General features: G+C 38.7%; 1 protein-coding gene across 3 annotated transcripts in view; it reads right to left on the reverse strand.

Annotated features, from left to right (window-relative positions):
• Positions 1–17,848, reverse strand: part of LOC134661276 (maternal protein pumilio) — a 305,529-nt gene that overhangs the window by 279,895 nt on the left and 7,786 nt on the right. For all 3 annotated transcript variants that reach the window (XM_063517266.1, XM_063517263.1, XM_063517265.1), the window contains exon 2: positions 6,362–6,859. In XM_063517266.1, coding sequence (XP_063373336.1) covers positions 6,362–6,859 — 498 coding nt within the window. The remainder of the gene's footprint in view (positions 1–6,361; positions 6,860–17,848) is intronic.

The following is a 17,848-nucleotide window of genomic DNA, read 5'->3' on the forward strand; positions in this document are numbered from 1 at the left end:
TGAGTCGGACTTAAGTACTTATTTTTTGTTCCGACCCCTACGGGTTTTTAAGACATTTTACTCACTTTTCATTTTAAAAAACCTATTGTTAAAAATACATGTAACGTTAAAAATGAATTTTAAATATAGAGGCCACTTTTGAGGGGTAAAAGAGCAAATTAAAAAATAAAGTTTTTCAAAATATAGCGTGTTACATATCAAATGAAAGAGCTCATTTTGAGAATTTCATATATATGTCGGAGTGAGATCTATCAGAATGATAACAATGCGTAAACCATGAACCATGGTTAGTCGATTTGTAACTTAAGAAACGTCAGGTAGTTGCCTGGGTGAAATCAGAGATGGCGTTGCGGAGCTGTCACCTGGACAGTGACAGTTGGCGGCTATATAAGAAGGGCGGGAAAGACCGGCCCGGGGTCATTATGATATTTATGATTGAGGCGATCGTGCAAAGCGGTTGTGACGTGACGTCATCTCTGGGATCGCCACGTTTCTTGATAACTGATTTTTGTAATTCATGACAATCGAAGTGATCTTAAGTTATTTTGATGCGTAATCGATACTGTTAATTAAAACCAACTATCGGCTATCTCGACGTGTTATTATTTCATCGTCCACTTGTGAATCTATCGTCACGTGTGCATATTTCACCGGTAGAAGATGATCCTGCCGATATCTACCAACGGTTTTCCTATCCTCTTCTACACTACTGCTTCGTTATATATATATTTTTTAATTTTAAAATAAATAGTTTAGCAGTTATTCAAGAAAATAATCAAAAAATGACATTCCCCCCCCCCCCCCCTTTTATCTCTGAAACTACTGGGTCTAAAATTTTGAAAAAAATACACTAAATAGTTCTTTATAGCTATAGATGACAGGAAAACCTATTCGAAATGTGCAGTCAAGCGTGAGTCGGACTAGTACTTAGTTTTTGATCCGACCCCTACGGGTTTTTTAAAGACATTTTACTCACTTTTCATTAAAAAAACATATTGTTAAAAATACATGTAACGTAAAAAAAAAAAAAATTTTAAATATGGAGGCCACTTTTAATTTTAACTATATCATGGTACATATCAATTGAAATAGCTCATTTTGAGAATCTCAAATATATTTTTTTTATAATTTTAAGATAAATAGTTTAGCAGTTATTCAAGAAAATAAGCAAAAAATGACCATTGTCAACCCCCCCCCCCCCCCCCCTTTTATCTCTGAAACTACTGAGTCTAAAATTTTGAAAAAAATACACTAAATAGTTCTTTACCTAAAGATGACAGGAAAACCTATTAGAAATGTGCAGTTTTTGATGGGTTTTTTACAGACATTTTACTCACTTTTCATTAAAAAAAAACATATTGTTAAAAATTGTGTAATATACGGAACCCTTGGAACGCGAGTCCAACTCGCACTTCGCCGGTTTTTTTACGATAACTAGAGAGCTGTAGAACTTACTGACCCTTTCCTGTACTTAAATGAAAGGTAATTAAATTTGCTACAATTTTATTCATCACCATATATCTCATAGCATGAGCGGTTGTGCCGATATTTGTCTTGAAATATAGGAAAAACTAAAAATTTCATTTTAAGGAAAAAAATACCCTTTTTTCCATATCTCATGAACTATTTGACATACGGCGCTGTAAATGGGCTTAAATTGTTCCAAATTTAATGTTCTTACAACATTACGGCCCCTCGCCCACGGCGACTAAACGCGCGACAGCATCGCTACTAACGCGCGTTAGTCGCATTTGCAACGCGCTACAGCATCGCTACTAACGCGCTCAGCATCGCTACTAAGGCGCGTTAGTCGCATTTGCAACGCGCTACAGAAGCGATGCTAACGCGCTCAGCATCGCTACTAAGGCGCGTTAGTCGCATTTGCAACGCGCTACAGAAGCGATGCTAACGCGCTACAGCATCGCTACTAACGCGCGTTAGTCGCATTTGCAACGCGCTACAGAAGCGATGCCAACGCGCTACAGCATCGCTACTAACGCGCTACAGCATCGCGACTATCGATGCAAACGCGATACCGTCGCGCTTTTGTCGCGAATGTCGCGATGCAAACGCGATACGGTCGCGCTTCTGTCGCGAGGGCACACAGCTAGCAACCGCATCGCGACTGTATCGCTACTAATGCGCGACAGCATCGCTACTGCATCGCTACAAAAAGTCGCCGTGGGCGAGGGGCCTACATAGCAAGTTTTGACCATAAACCCAGTTTTATAATAAAACCGGCCAAGTGCGAGTCGGACTCGCGCACGGAGGGTTCCGCACCATCAACAAAAAATAGAGCAAAACAAGCAAAAAAACGGTCACCCATCAAGTACTGACCCCGCCCGACGTTGTTTAACTTCGGTCAAAAATCACGTTTGTTGTATGGGAGCCCCACTTAAATCTTTATTTTATTCTGTTTTTTAGTATTTGTTGTTATAGCGGCAACAGAAATACATCATCTGTGAAAATTTCAACTGTCTAGCTATCACGGTTCGTGAGATACAGCCTGGTGACAGACGGACGGACGGACGGACAGCGGAGTCTTAGTAATAGGGTCCCGTTTTTACCCTTTGGGTACGGAACCCTAAAAACTGAAAATAGTCCGAAATTTTTGCAGTTTTTCGCAAATTACGCAGGGCGCACAACTTTTTTTTACTTGAAAACATAGTTTCACATTCCTCCAAGGACTCTAAACAACATACAAATAAATACAGAACTACATCACGCACCACGCATTGTTTTTTTATTGTAAGATCTTCCCGTTAAGGGATCTCTTCCAGCTAACCTTTAAGTAACTGAGAGATACATTATGAAATGGTAGACAAACTAAGATAAATTGTACATGCCGGCGAGATTTAAAAGAAGTAGCTAACCCTAGAAACATAACTAAATACGATGCGAAATAGTTTAGCAGTTATTCAAGAAAATAGGCAAAAAATTACCCCCCTTCCCCCTTTATCTCCGAAGCTACTGCGTCTAAAATTTTGAGAATAATACACAAAATAGTTCTTTACCTATAGATGACAGGAAAACCTATTAGAAATGTGCAGAATGTGGGAACATGAAAGAGACCTTTAATTAACATACTCACCAAATTTCAGGATTCTCCTAAAGTCTATTTTTTTATTCGGTAGCCTATAATGACATTTCATAGTATGAATATAAAATGTCATTTCATACTATGAAATGTCATTTTAGTCTACCGAATTAAAAAATAGACTATAGAGATTTCGAGGTTAGAGCTAATCCGATTGTGCTATATTTGAGGATCTCTGACACGTCTCTTAACGATTTCGATGAAATTTGCTAGATGGGGGTTTTCGGGGGCGAAAAGTCGATCTAGCTAGGTCTGATCCAATCTTATCTCTGGGAAAACGCGCATTTTTGAGTTTTTATATGTTTTCCGAGCAAAGCTCGGTCGCCCAGATATTATACCCATATTCAAGATGACTTATGCGAAAATCGATTTCTATTAGAAGACTTTTAGACAAAGTATCGACTGATGACCCGTGCCAAAATCGATTTCTAGAAAACTTTTAGACAAAGTACCGAACTGACTATTTAGAGTTCTTATCTAGACTAGAATATTTGATATTCTTAATAGTCTTACTGGTTATGAAGCTTTTTTGCCCGAAAGCTGCATTTTGAGAGGAAAGCAAGCCGCTTTGCACGATGATAGTGGAGACCCAATAAAACGATTTTTTTCGAAGAACCCGTAATTTCGTCACTTAGGAGCTGAGGTGAAGCGAGGTCTGTTATAAACTGAAAAAAAATCTACAAATTTTACGGATCCTCCGATTTCGTTAAATTTTGGTGTCAATTGTAAAAAAAAATGACTTTCTTTATCGTAAAAAAAATTAAAACAAAATATGTCAATACAAAAATATTGTAAAAAAAATTGAAAACCTAATTTTTCCTTTTACACTTTATTTTTGCAAATAGTGTGTTTCAATATAGAAAAAAGTCTACAAAAAGCACTAAATGCTAAAATCAAACATATTTCTTATCGTATATTGAAAACCGCATCAAAATCGGTTAAGCCGTTTATGAGATTCAAGTTTTCGAATTTGGCTAAGTTTTATTTACATGTCGATTTTTAGTATTGGGCTTCTGTTAATGACCAAGTTTATGCGCTGTAGGTTGTTAGGATAAGCAAGGATACACATGTTGAAGTGTTTGTGTTTTGATGCCAGTGGAAGATGGCCCTTCGTGGACCAGAAGCTCTTCCAGGCATTTTCGATGCGTCGATCGATTTCCTTGGACTGCATATTATCGAAGGATTCTATCTGGCCCATGCAGGTATATTCGTCAACGAAATTGTATATCCTGCCCATCTACCGTGACCCTACGTTTCACGCTATTGACTATTAACTGGGTTTTTGTCCTGTTCATTTCGAATCCGACTTCAAGACTTGCTGGTCTAAGGTCTAACATTTTCTCTAAAGGAGGTGCAGTGTGGGAAAACAACACTATGTCGTCGGAAAAACGCAGGTTTTTGAACCTTATTCCGCCGACGTCAATGCCCATTGTTTCCCATTTAGCCACCAGCTTCTGGACGATTTCCTGTAGGCAAGAGGTAAACAGCTTTGGAGATAGTGGGTCGATCATCCTGTTTGACTCCTTTTTGGATTCAGAATTAGGGCCAGGAACTTGCAGTACTTTTGCGGTAGATGGTTCCGATGAGCTTGTGCCTATAACGCTGCTCGCGTTGCTTCGCTGTGTGGCTAACGACGTGTCTTGCACTAAATATGCGCCGGACCTGGGGTCGCCCCTTTTTTCACGTAGGCGTCATTGTCCTAACTTATTGATAGTTTTTATTTGCCTCAGCACACTAAGAGCCGCTTGTCTCTACGGCTACTGGTACCTATGTACAAATTCGTAGGCAGGCTCCAAATTGGAATATTTCGATCGTTTAAGTTTTGCTGCATTTTCGGCGGCTGCTCCGACGCGCCCTGTGGCTGAGGTGTGAAGCGGCAAGTGTGCTTACACACGTCGCACTCGCATCCCAAATGGGGCTGCGTTTTCAGCAGTGTCAAACCATCTGGCCTTTTTCCGTCAGCCCTATTTAGGCCTGAGACTCCAACACGTCCAGCGTCTAGTAGCATTTTGAAGTACCTCCTGCCTTTATAAGCTTATTTGGTTTCCTAGAAACCATTTTATTAAATTGTATGATACACATGCAGAGCACAGAACGGTTTTTTAAAGTAAAGAACAAACTTGTAACTAACCTTCCCTCAACTCAAGCTGCACTTCACAAACATACCTACGTTGCGTGCAGCGTACCATGTGAGCCAAGTACGAATGAAGGCGAATAGACCTTTTCAGGGTTCCGTACCCAAAGGGTAAAAACGGGACCCTATTACTAAGACTCCGCTGTCCGTCCGTCTGTCCAAACGGAACAGAACTGGTAAACATCAGACTGTATCTCATGAACCGTGATAGCTAGGCAATTGAAATGTTCACAGATGATGTATTTCTGTTGCCGCTATAACAACAAATACTAAAAATAGAATAAAATAAATATTTAAGTGGGGCTCCCATACAACAAACGTACATTTTTTGCCGTTTTTTGCGTAATGGTACGGAACCTTTCGTGCGCGAGTCCGACTCGCACTTGTCCAGCTTTTTGTGAATATATACACATATTTTTAAAATATATAAAGTAAATTCCCACAAAATACTTAAAATTTACTATGATTTACATGCTATTTGGTCTATAAAATAAATAAATAAAACTAAGCCAACTTCTGAAACATGGATCTCATAAACTGCTTAACCGATTTTGATGCGGTTTCCAGTATATGATAAAAAATGTATTTAATTTTATGTTACAGTACTTTTTTCTAAACATTATTCAATGTGGAAGACACTATTTGCACAAATAAACCGTAAAAGGAAAAAATTGGTTTTCAATCTTTTAACACTATTTTTCTTTAAAAATATTTTGTTTTTATTTTTTTTTATAATTAAAAATGTAATTTTCTTTCAATTGACACCAAATTTAACGAAATTGGATGATGATCCGTGAAACTTGTAGATTTTTTTTTCTGTTTTTAACAGACCTCGCTTCACCTCGGCCACTAAGGGATGAAATTACGGGTTCTTCGAAAAAAAATGTTTTAATGGGCCTCCACTATCATCGTGCAAAGCGGCTTGCTTTCCTCCAAAAGTGCAGCTTCTTTTTCATAACAAGCATGACTATAAGGCTTCGTCACACAGGCGCGTTTTCCGCCTAAAACGCGCCTGTGTGACGGAACCTTTAATGTCAAAGGCATGTTTAGTTGCACGGTGGCTGCATTCGGCTACTACTCACGAATCTCACGATATACCGATTGTATCAGGAAACTTAATTTGCACCTACCTGATTTCGGATGGCAGCTACAGGTGTGAGGCCAAGCTGGTTTTGTCCTTGTTGTAAGAATTGATTTGTGCCCGGTGCCAACATTCCCGCCTGACTTAAATACATGAGGTGTTCCGCACTTTTGCCCATACCATTCATGGCTTGCATGGGATTCCCGTGATGTTGATGTATGTCATATAGACCCTGTTGGCCTAATTGCGGCGCATTTTGTATGCCCTGAAGGGGTGGCATCATCATGGCATTGCTTTGTATAGTTAAGTTGTTCCCCATGTTGTGATTCTGTAGTGGAGCCAGTTGGGTGTGAACCATATTGGAGGTCAAGTGCTGCGGGTGACTACCAATAGCTGACGGATTTATTGCCAAATTTCCAACGGATGAAGCAATAGCCTGATTTATAAATTGCTGCGGGTTTGTTTGAGTATTTTTTATCTGCACTGGAGCTTGGTGATGCATGTTATTTATGGCCACAGGAATGGGATTCTTCCACTTGTCTTGATTCTGTAAAAAAATTGTATATTATTCATTGAATTAAGAGGAAATACCAGCTGAGCCCATTCTCTGATTTGAGAATTTTAGGCAAAAATCTACGTCGCGCTGACGGGGGCGGTTCCTTAATTTAGTGGTATAAGGACAACTGCAGCTTATAGGCGAAAAATCGTGCGTAAAAATCTCGAGGTTTCGTTCTCGACATTTTCCTCCTACTAAACTTAACCAATCGTAACGAACATCTTCTTACATCTGTTGCAAAAGTTGTCTCCACTGAAAGCCATTATTATCCTCGAGTTGTGCGAGAAACAATTGAAATTAAAATCGACACGAGTTGTGAATTACCTATTCGCACGTGTATCGTACAACGTTTTACAGTACATATGGCACTTTAAACTTTTGACATACACGCGGAAAGTGCTATTTCCCGCACTAGTTCGGGAAAGTAGCACCATAATTATGTACTGTAAAGTATTGTACGCAACGTTGTTTAACTGAGTCAAAAAATAATCGTGGCGTCTTTATTAACAATTTTCGGCTTCACCTCAAATTGTTACTCACCTTTTTTGACCTCTCTTAAACAATTCTTATTTTTTTACTTTTTCGTCTAAAACGCGCTATGCTATGCTCGTGGTCTCGTGGTTCAAAATAGTTCAAATTTAGAATATTTCGCTTGCTCGAGTATCAATATTAGCCCGAGGGTTTAACAAACAACCTTATCCACTTGTACTCAAAATTCCCTCGTGTGTCGTGGAAGTGGTCACTATTGTCACTACTATAAGTACTTGGGTTTAAAATTTAAATGTCGATAGTTGTTTTAATTGGAAGCGTGTGTAGTCACTTATTCATACAAACCAATAAGGAGGTTATAAGTAAAATACATACTTTGTTTAAAGTCAAGGTATAAGGTATAATATAGTTTTACTATTAAAATACTGACGATTACAATTTAATATCTTATACCTTTAAACGAGCAATTCTTGTATATTTATTTATATATACATTTCGGGGATCTCGGAAACGGCTTTCGATGAAATTTGGTATTTGGGGACGAAAAATCGATCTAAGTCTATTTTTAACCGACTTCAATTTCATAGAAGGAGGAGGTTCTGTATTCGGTTGTGGGTAAGTGAAAACTTCTTTAGCGGCGCTGGGCACTTTTTGAGGTGGGGAAAAAAATGATAAACTCGAGACAGCGTAAGGCGATCACGTGACCGTAAGCCCCGTAAGGTGGCCACTCATAAATTAAATGGCATTTAAATCAATAAAGAAAAACTCAATGTTATTTGACATTTATGTTGCGGACTCCTTTTCAAGACTCTTTACCTATGTTCAAATAATTTGACGTTGTCATGGCAGTATGTAAATAAACATGTCAACGAAAAAGTATGATCTTGTTTGAGAATTATAATAATATATAATAAATAAATAGAATACCTCCGCTAAACGTATGTATCGTGTTACCGGGCGTCGGTAACATAGTGAGGTGAGTTTTCACTTATCGGCACTCCCAGAGTGCAACTGTTGTTGCTTGTTTTTTTGACATTTCATATTATTTATTTCAACACTCTGCTAAACAACTGTAGGGTAAATCCACGGTGACTCACGTTACTTTGTAGTCACTATTCCTAACAATCTTGTCGTATATTTGAGATCAAGAGCTTTCTACGTCGAAAACTTGATAATAATATCACAGAGTACATTACTGCAAATCATTTATCGAAGTACTTTTTCTCCATCAAATTATAAAAATTGGAGAAAAGTGGAAAATAACTCCATGACTCACGTTACAAGAAATGGACACGGAGTTTTACGCCTTTTGTGTTTATTGATTTCCCTTTGATTATTGAATGAATTAGTTTTAACAAAATAACAAAACAATGACATAAATATGCAAGCTTCTTTAATAGTTAACCAAATAAAATCAAAGATACACCCTTATTTAAATAAAATATAAAACCTTACGAACTCACGTTACAGCGATTTCGTGAATCACGTTACTTGCGACTACCTAGAATATTTTGATATTTTTTATCATTTCTAGCAAACAAATAGCATATTTATTACTTATTATTATTAGAATTAGAACTTTTCTGATACGTTATTTAGCTCTACCCAAAGCTTGGCGATTAATTAACATCGAAGATGAGGATGCAATTGAACTATCTAAGGCTCTTGCTTATTCAGCTTTTTTCTTTGATCTATATGTTTTTCAACTCTTTTTCTGGTTTTTTCTCTTTCATCCTTTATAAATTGGTTTTTCTTTTTTTGAGTCATGTTATCTAGCAACTTCTTCTTTTGCCTGATTTTTTGGCGGCAAGCCTATGTTTTTTCTTATACTCTTCGTACTTTCCGTCGTCTTTCAGCTTCTGTCTTCTTCTTTTTGCCCTTTCTGCCGCTGATAGAGGCATTGTAGCTACAAAATACATTCAAATATTTAGTTACTCGCTTTACAGTTGCAACAACGCGATTCACTGTGACTCACGTTACAAGTATCTCAAGTCATGTATTTCTATAAAATAACACTTATGCGGAGAAATAAACCGCGAGAATGACACCATCTAAGCCCAATCATACACATAGTTCAATATAAGTTCGTTTGTCCAAAACTTCAGTACAGTAAATGAAAAATATTGTTTTTTACGTTACTCACGTTACTCAACGACATGCAATTTTCATTCACCTCTTACATATTTTTCTTTCAACTTATGATAATTGTAATCAAAGTAACGCGTGAATAATTTAATAGACAACAGATAAATAAAGGTTACTTACCTCTTCTTTGCGTAAAAATCAATTAAAGTCGTAATATTTATAATCACTTATTTTACGTTCGTAGTTGATTCCGCAAGCAGCACTTACAATGTCGGAAATTATGACAACCGTTGACTTATTATTGACTTAAGGTTATAAAATTTGTTCTGCTACCCTCATTTGATTATTCTACATTCAAACACATTCTAAATTCAATAGTTTATTTTTTCGTTGTCATGTCCGAGTTACGCGGAAAGACCCTGTACAGGTCCAGATCGCGCGAGGCTTTTGGTGGTCGGAACCCGGGAAGCCGGTTACTGGCTACATGCCCATCCTTCGCCCAATACTCGTACTTTCTTGGATCCGACCTCCCTTCAGACTGGCGACTGGTTTGCGGTTCGGGGTTTCGGTGTGTACGCCACACATATGCTCTTGTGGCATGGACGTGGACCGACTGGGACGCCATGGATTATCTTGTCAAAAAAGTGCAGGCAGTTTTTCGAGACATACGTCGCTAAATGACATAATCCGTCGGTCTCTTGCCACCATCAATGTGCCTGCTTTTCTTGAGCCGACTGGGCATTATCAGAGATAATGGCAAGAGGCCCGATGGGGTGTCCTTAGTTCCTTGGAGCTTGGGAAGGATGTTAGTGTGGGATGGTACCTGCGTAGACACACTGAAACCGTCCCACCTCCAACGGACTAATGTAAAAGCGGGCGGGGCCATTTGGAGTTGAAACTCTAGGTCCATGGGGTCCCAGCGCGCATAAGTTATTCGCAGATATCGCGAAGCGTCTGCTTGACGTAACTGGTGACCGAAGAGCTGCGGGCTACCTCGCACAACGTAACAACGTATCAGCATTGCGATAGAACGAGGAAATGTCGCCAGCATCCTTGGTACAACGCCTCAAGGGCCTATTTTAGATTTAAGCTAGTTATTAATTCCTTTTAGTAATACCACTGTATATATCTTGTTTGTAAATAAATTATTTACCTACATATAATGTCAATAACAGAAAAAAAAGTTATTTTAAGTTCATATTATGAAATGTCATTTTAGTCTACCGAATAAAAAAATAGACTTTAGGTTTTCTTTGTAAAAACGCGCATTATTGAGTTTTTTATATGTCTCCCAGATATTTATTGTTTATGTTTAAAAATATCATTTGATTAATTCAATCGTGGCTGAATGCCGAAGGTCTGTGCCATCGACGCCTAACCTGTCAAGAAATGACAATATGGCGGACGAATGTTTTAAATGTCACCGTATTTAATAATTATTTCGCTTATAATTTAGTTTTTAAGCAAGTGTGATGAAAATCATTGTGTGTAACTCCGGGGGTCAGAATATTGTAAACTCGAGTAATAGACCTCGTCTACAAAATCTCGATTACCTACCCCCCCACGTTGCACAATGTACTATTGTCTTTGGGTTTGGCACCGACTTCAAAACTAAGTAATTACCCGGATGGTTTTTATAAGAGATAATTATGAACTTATTAAAATTACAATTTACCTCTATATCTTATACCTTTAAACAACGAGCAATTCTTGTATATTTCGGGGATCTCGGAAACGGCTGTAACGTTTTCGATGAAATTTGCTACTCGTAGGTCGATCTAGCTAGGTCTTATCTTCAGAGATAAACTCAAAAATACGCGTGTACTCAGGTACACGCGTATTTTTGAGTTTCTATATGTTTTCCGAGCAAAGCTCGGTCTCCCAGATAACCGGGTATGTCATACTACGTCCAAATTATAGGAGATGCCAACTTTGAAATGTGAAAAAAATATCTTTAAGTACTCTTATTTAAATGTGTTATATTTGTTTGTATTGCTCATTTTGTCTATTTTAGGTTAATATTACTTGACCTTAAGTAATACTTACGGTTTATTTCATAAATAATATCATTTGAATAAGAAGTGTTATGTCAGTTTCCGACCACCTATGAGCTAGTGGTCGTCCACGTATGAGCTAGTTTCCGACCACTGCATTATTGAGTTAAAAATATATTATATATTTCGTTTTTAGTTCTTATGTTATACAATAATCATTTTTAGTTGGTTAAAGCTTCTGCCTGCGACTTCGACCGCGTATAATGATTATTTTCGTGATAAACCTAACCTATGTCCTGCCTTTCTCTCCTTTATTTTTAATTAGCTAGACGGACGGAGTTTAGAGCAATTATTTCATGAAACCGATGCTGCCAAAAATACTGGGGTGCGGGGGACGAGGTGAGCGAATCCCGTGCCGTGATTGGTCCATTCAAAGACACGGACCAATCAAGGCACGGGAATCTGACACTTTGACTCGAAGATGGAGTAAAACTACCGTATATTTGTGGCAGAGGGGGTAGCGTTACTATGCTCAGTCTAGAGGATGTCTTGTCTGTGACGGTAACACAAGACAAGCTTTCCAAATAATAAATGACATGAATCAAAACAATAGGGACGATGACACATGTTGAATTTTATAACAAAATCTAGTAAAATAGATAGCAAACGAGCAATATATCACAATAATGTGGATATTAAAATAAAATATGGAAATGTTACAAAAATACAGGACCTGAAAGTTTCAAAATATAAGTTTTTTTAACTTCCAAAAACGATAAAAGTAAGGGTACTATTAGATTCCTTACATTTTATACAAAAAAATATTGTATAGAAACTATATACATAAACGCAATATTTCACCGACAAAAACGCAATTTCCTTGTTTTGTCCATACTACAAGATGGGCTCTCAGAGACCTTGACGTCACGTTCACTTAACGTTTTGTTAAGGGCGTTTCGCGAGTGAAGTGCGACTGTCGGCCTTTGACTACAATTTCTGACTTTTGTGTTACTTTAATGCAATGGGTCCCATATAGACATTTGATCCTAAAAATAAGTTTTTAGCAAAATTTTAATTTTTGGTACAAGCTTTTATCGCTGACTGTACTTTTCTTACGATAGACAACTAATACTCATCGTGACAATTCTAAAAACCCCTAACACAATTAGGTTGCGTTGTTTCATCACAGAGTTCCTATGGCCACCTCCTGTCTCCATCATCAGATCAGTTCGATAGTACCATATTATTGTATTGTCATCAGAACTACATACAGCTGCCAATTTTCATGACGCTACGATCCTTGGAAGATGGTTAAATTAGTTACCTTAGATTCCATTACATGTTAGTTACATACAGGTCGAGAGTTCCTATGGCCACCTCCTGTCTCCATAATCAGATCAGTTCGACAGTACCATATTATTGTATTGTCATCAGAACTACATACAGCTGCCAATTTTCATGACGCTACGATCCTTGGAAGATGGTTAAATTATGTAGTAACCTTACACGGAGAGAATTTTTTTGTAGAATCAAGTAAAAAATATTAATCATTAGTAAAATTTTAGTGAATCCCATGACAAGTAGATTATACTAACGGTTATGAACCAGTTTTACTAATTGTATTTACTAACACCAAAAAAATTGATCTTTTTGAAACAACAATACTGTTTACTAAAAACAAGTAAACTTTACTAGAAATTACAAAAAAAAGTCATGGAATTTATAAAGCTGAGAAGTTTTATCTAGTGTTTTGTTTCTTGGTTTTACTAATCCCGTGACTAAAATTCACAATAGTTTGCTTGGAAATAATAAAGCAGCACTCTTATTTTCAGTAATATTTTTACTAGAAATTACAAACCTATAGAATAATTCATGGGATTCAGTAAGCTGCGATTTGATTTCAAGTAACCATAATTGCAATGTACAGATGCGTCCGCACCTGAGCCTGATCCAAGCGATCCAAACGCTATCGAAACGTACCAGACATATTTAGATCCCGTAAGGAACGATCACTTCTTACGTGATCTAAATTTGCGTGGCACGCTCCAATCGCGCTTGAATGGATTGGATCAGGATCAGGTACGGGTGCATCTGTAAATTGCAATTATGGTTACTTACAAGTCCCTGGCCCAATTTTACAGGTTTCTTTAGTAGCTGTAGTTAAAACTAGACTTAGTCATAGTTCCATTCAACGACACACCACATGCACCAAACATAATTTCTCCGATGAGCTCCTTTCGCCGATGAGGTTACAAGCAAAATGGACGAGTCAAAGATGGATACGGAGTACGCGTGCGGGGGAGGGGCGGCTAATGCGTTTAGGAATCTTGTTATTAGTACACTTTACTAATATCTATAAAGCTATTTACTATTTACGGAAATAAGAATAAAACTCATAAGAATAAGAAAGGGACTTGTTATTACAAGATTACCAAGTATAGAAATCAGAATTGACTTATAATTATTAATACTGATTTGTAGCCACCGATTTTAATAAATCCCATTTGTATTATCTAGTAATCTTTACGTACTGTAACTAGTACACCATTTATAAACTCAAGGAAAGTTTTATAGAATTTATACAAATCTGTTATTCCGAGTAAAGAATATTAATTTCACGATTAAGTAAAACCGTTTTGTATTTCCTATACTATGAAATTAATAAAACTTACTTGAAATTATATTATTTTCTATCGCCTAGAAAAAAAATGTAAAAATTAATAAAGTTTGATAATCCCGTCTTTTAGAAAGCAGGTTTTTAATTCGAACAATATTTTTTCTCTCCGTGTAGATTCCATTACATAGCTAGTTACATACAGGTCGACCTAATAAAAGCTTGTTAACAAACCCGATCGATTGATACCATAAATGAAAATTAGTCATGTAGCCTATTGCAGGGCCTAAATTTGAAAATATGTTGTAAACTGCGATGCCTAGTCGTCATTAATCTGCTCTCCATTACGTATAATTCCCACCGAACGGGCAGAGTCGGCGCGCATTTCACATTATTACGGCCGCAAGCCTCCGCAAGCTCCTCGCGGGCGCGACCGGCTCTCTCCATCTCCATCGCTTTTGCCATACTCGTACATAACATAATGTATAGGCACATTGAAAATGCGCTCCGGCGCGACCCGACTCCAGCCGCTCCGTGGGAATCGTACATTATAATTATAATCATAATAATATTTTTTTATGCCTGCCTGTGTATTTTTGTTTATGTTTAAAAATATTTTATCTACACACATATCATAAACCCTATATGATGCCTACAAAATCCGTAAATAATAATAACAAAAAAAAAAGGACACCCCTACCCCCCGGTACTTTTAGTATCTTGTTCAATACACCATTCCCTACAACTATGCCAAAATTTGCTTATAAACGAATTATTGCCCCTGTAATTCCTTCGTTTGGTGGCCTATACTTATGGAAATACACAAATGCTACTATAAACTAAATTATGCTTTTATGATATTCTTTATCTTAATAAAAAAATAACTTTTCACTTGACTTATTCGAAAATGGGCCTTTTCTTCCCTGCTAGGAGGGATCAAAGTGGCACTTTTATGTTCAAGGACGTTTTATTGCCAGTTTAAGAGTGCTATTACATTTCGGGGATGAGCGAGTTTAGGTATTTTACGCGCTGCGGCAGGCCCCGCGATCTCAGGTCGCCGAACCCTTCCACCGCATTTTCCCTCGGTCGCACTACAATGATGGATTAAACATTCTTGATCCGATCGTGAAGCATATTGAAATCAAACATAACAACACTAACTGTACTTTAATATCAAAGTCCTAAAAATGTTATTTGGTACGAAAATACTAAATCCAGTGCAAATATACATACTTATGTAGGTCATTATTACTAGAAAGAAATTATACGTACTTACTTAGGTACTCGCTTATTTTCATTTTTCGTCATTGCATATGGTATAGGTTGTATAGTGAAACTATTTTAGCTATATAATAAAACCTTTAATTTGTATCTTAAGTTTAGAAACGAGCTGATACTAAGCATCTGATGATGAAGGTGGTCACGGATACCAATCAACCATGTAGTAACATGATTAGGCTCGTTTGATTCGTCTCAACAAGATCTTTGGCACTAGGTGACACTCAGGGTCTGATAATGGAGCTGGAAGGTGGCCACTGGTACCAGTCAACTATGCAACTAAACCACTTCGTGTTTGGGCTCGTTTGATTCATTTCAACAAGATTTTTGACACAAGATATGACTCAGGGTCTGATGATGGAGCTGGAAGGTGGTCACCGGTACCAGTCAACCATGCAACTAAACCACTTCGTGTTTGAGTTCGTTTGATTCGTTTCAACAAGATCTTGGACACTAGGTGATATTCAGGGTCTGATGATGGAGCTGGAAGGTGGTCACCGGTACCATTCAACCATGCAACTAAACCACTTCGTGTTTGGGCTCGTTTGATTCCTCCCAACGAGATCTTTGACACAAGATAAAACTCAGGGTCTGATGATGAAGCTGGAAGGTGGTCAACGGTACCAGTCAACCATGCACCTAAACCACTTCGTGTTTCGGCTCGTTTGATTCGTCTCAACAAGATCTTTGACACAAGATAGGACTCAGGGTCTGATGATGGAGCTGGAAGGTGGTCACCGGTACCAGTCAACCATGCAACTAAACCACTTCGTGTTTGAGCTAGTTTGATTCGTCTCAACAAGATCTTTGACACTAGGTGATACTCAGGGTCTGATGATGGAGCTGGAAGGTGGTCACCGGTACCATTCAACCATGCAACTAAACCACTTCGTGTTTGGGCTCGTTTGATTCCTCCCAACGAGATCTTTGACACAAGATAGAACTCAGGGTCTGATGATGAAGCTGGAAGGTGGTCAACGGTACCAGTCAACCATGCACCTAAACCACTTCGTGTTTCGGCTCGTTTGATTCGTCTCAACAAGATCTTTGACACAAGATAGGACTCAGGGTCTGATGATGGAGCTGGAAGGTGGTCACCGGTACCAGTCAACCATGCAACTAAACCACTTCGTGTTTGAGTTCGTTTGATTCGTCTCAACAAGATCTTTGACACTAGGTAATACTCAGGGTCTGATGATGGAGCTGGAAGGTGGTCACCGGTACCAGTCAACCATGCAACTAAACCACTTCGTGTCTGGGATGACAACCTTCCAGCTGCACATCAGACCCTGTGAGTACTATGTTGTGTCAAAGATCTTGTTGAGACAAATCAAATGAGCCCAAACACGAAGTGGTTTAGTTGCATGATTGACTGGTACCAGTGACCACCTTCCAGCTCCATCATCAGACCCTCAGTACTATCTTGTGTCAAAGATCTCGTTGAGAGGAATCAAACGAGCCAAAACACGAAGTGGTTTAGGTGCATGGTTGACTGGTACCGTTGACCACGTTCCAGCTTCATCGTAAGACCCTGAGTTCTATCTTGTGTCAATGATCTCGTTGAGAGGAATAAAACGAGCCCAAACACGAAGTGGTTTAGTTGCGTGGTTGACTGGTACCGGTGCCAACCTTCCAGCTCCATCATCAGACCCTCAGTACTATCTTGTGTCAAAGATCTTGTTGAGACGAATCAAACGAGCCGAAACACGAAGTGGTTTAGTTGCATGGTTGACTGGTACCGTTGACCACCTTCCAGCTTCATCATCAGACCCTGAGTTCTATCTTGTGTCAAAGATCTCGTTGAGAGGAATCAAACGAGCCCAAACACGAAGTGGTTTAGTTGCGTGGTTGACTGGTACCGGTGACCACCTTCCAGCTCCATCATCAGACCCTGAGTCCTATCTTGTGTCAAAGATTTTGTTGAGACGAATCAAACGAGCCGAAACACGAAGTGGTTTAGTTCCATGGTTGACTGGTACCGTTGACCACCTTCCAGCTCCATCATCAGACCCTGAGTTCTATCTTGTGTCAAAGATCTCGTTGAGAGGAATCAAACGAGCCCAAACACGAAGTGGTTTAGTTGCGTGGTTGACTGGTACCGGTGACCACCTTCCAGCTCCATCAACAGACCCTGAGTCCTATCTTGTGTCAAAGATCTTGTTGAGACGAATCAAACGAGCCGAAACACGAAGTGGTTTAGGTGCATGGTTGACTGGTACCGTTGACCACGTTCCAGCTTCATCGTAAGACCCTGAGTTCTATCTTGTGTCAAAGATCTCGTTGAGAGGAATAAAACGAGCCCAAACACGAAGTGGTTTAGTTGCGTGGTTGACTGGTACCGGTGCCAACCTTCCAGCTCCATCATCAGACCCTCAGTACTATCTTGTGTCAAAGATCTTGTTGAGACGAATCAAACGAGCCGAAACACGAAGTGGTTTAGTTGCATGGTTGACTGGTACCGTTGACCACCTTCCAGCTTCATCATCAGACCCTGAGTTCTATCTTGTGTCAAAGATCTCG

The sequence above is a fragment of the Cydia amplana genome, chromosome Z (assembly GCF_948474715.1).
Source record: "Cydia amplana chromosome Z, ilCydAmpl1.1, whole genome shotgun sequence".
Taxonomy (NCBI): domain Eukaryota; kingdom Metazoa; phylum Arthropoda; class Insecta; order Lepidoptera; family Tortricidae; genus Cydia; species Cydia amplana.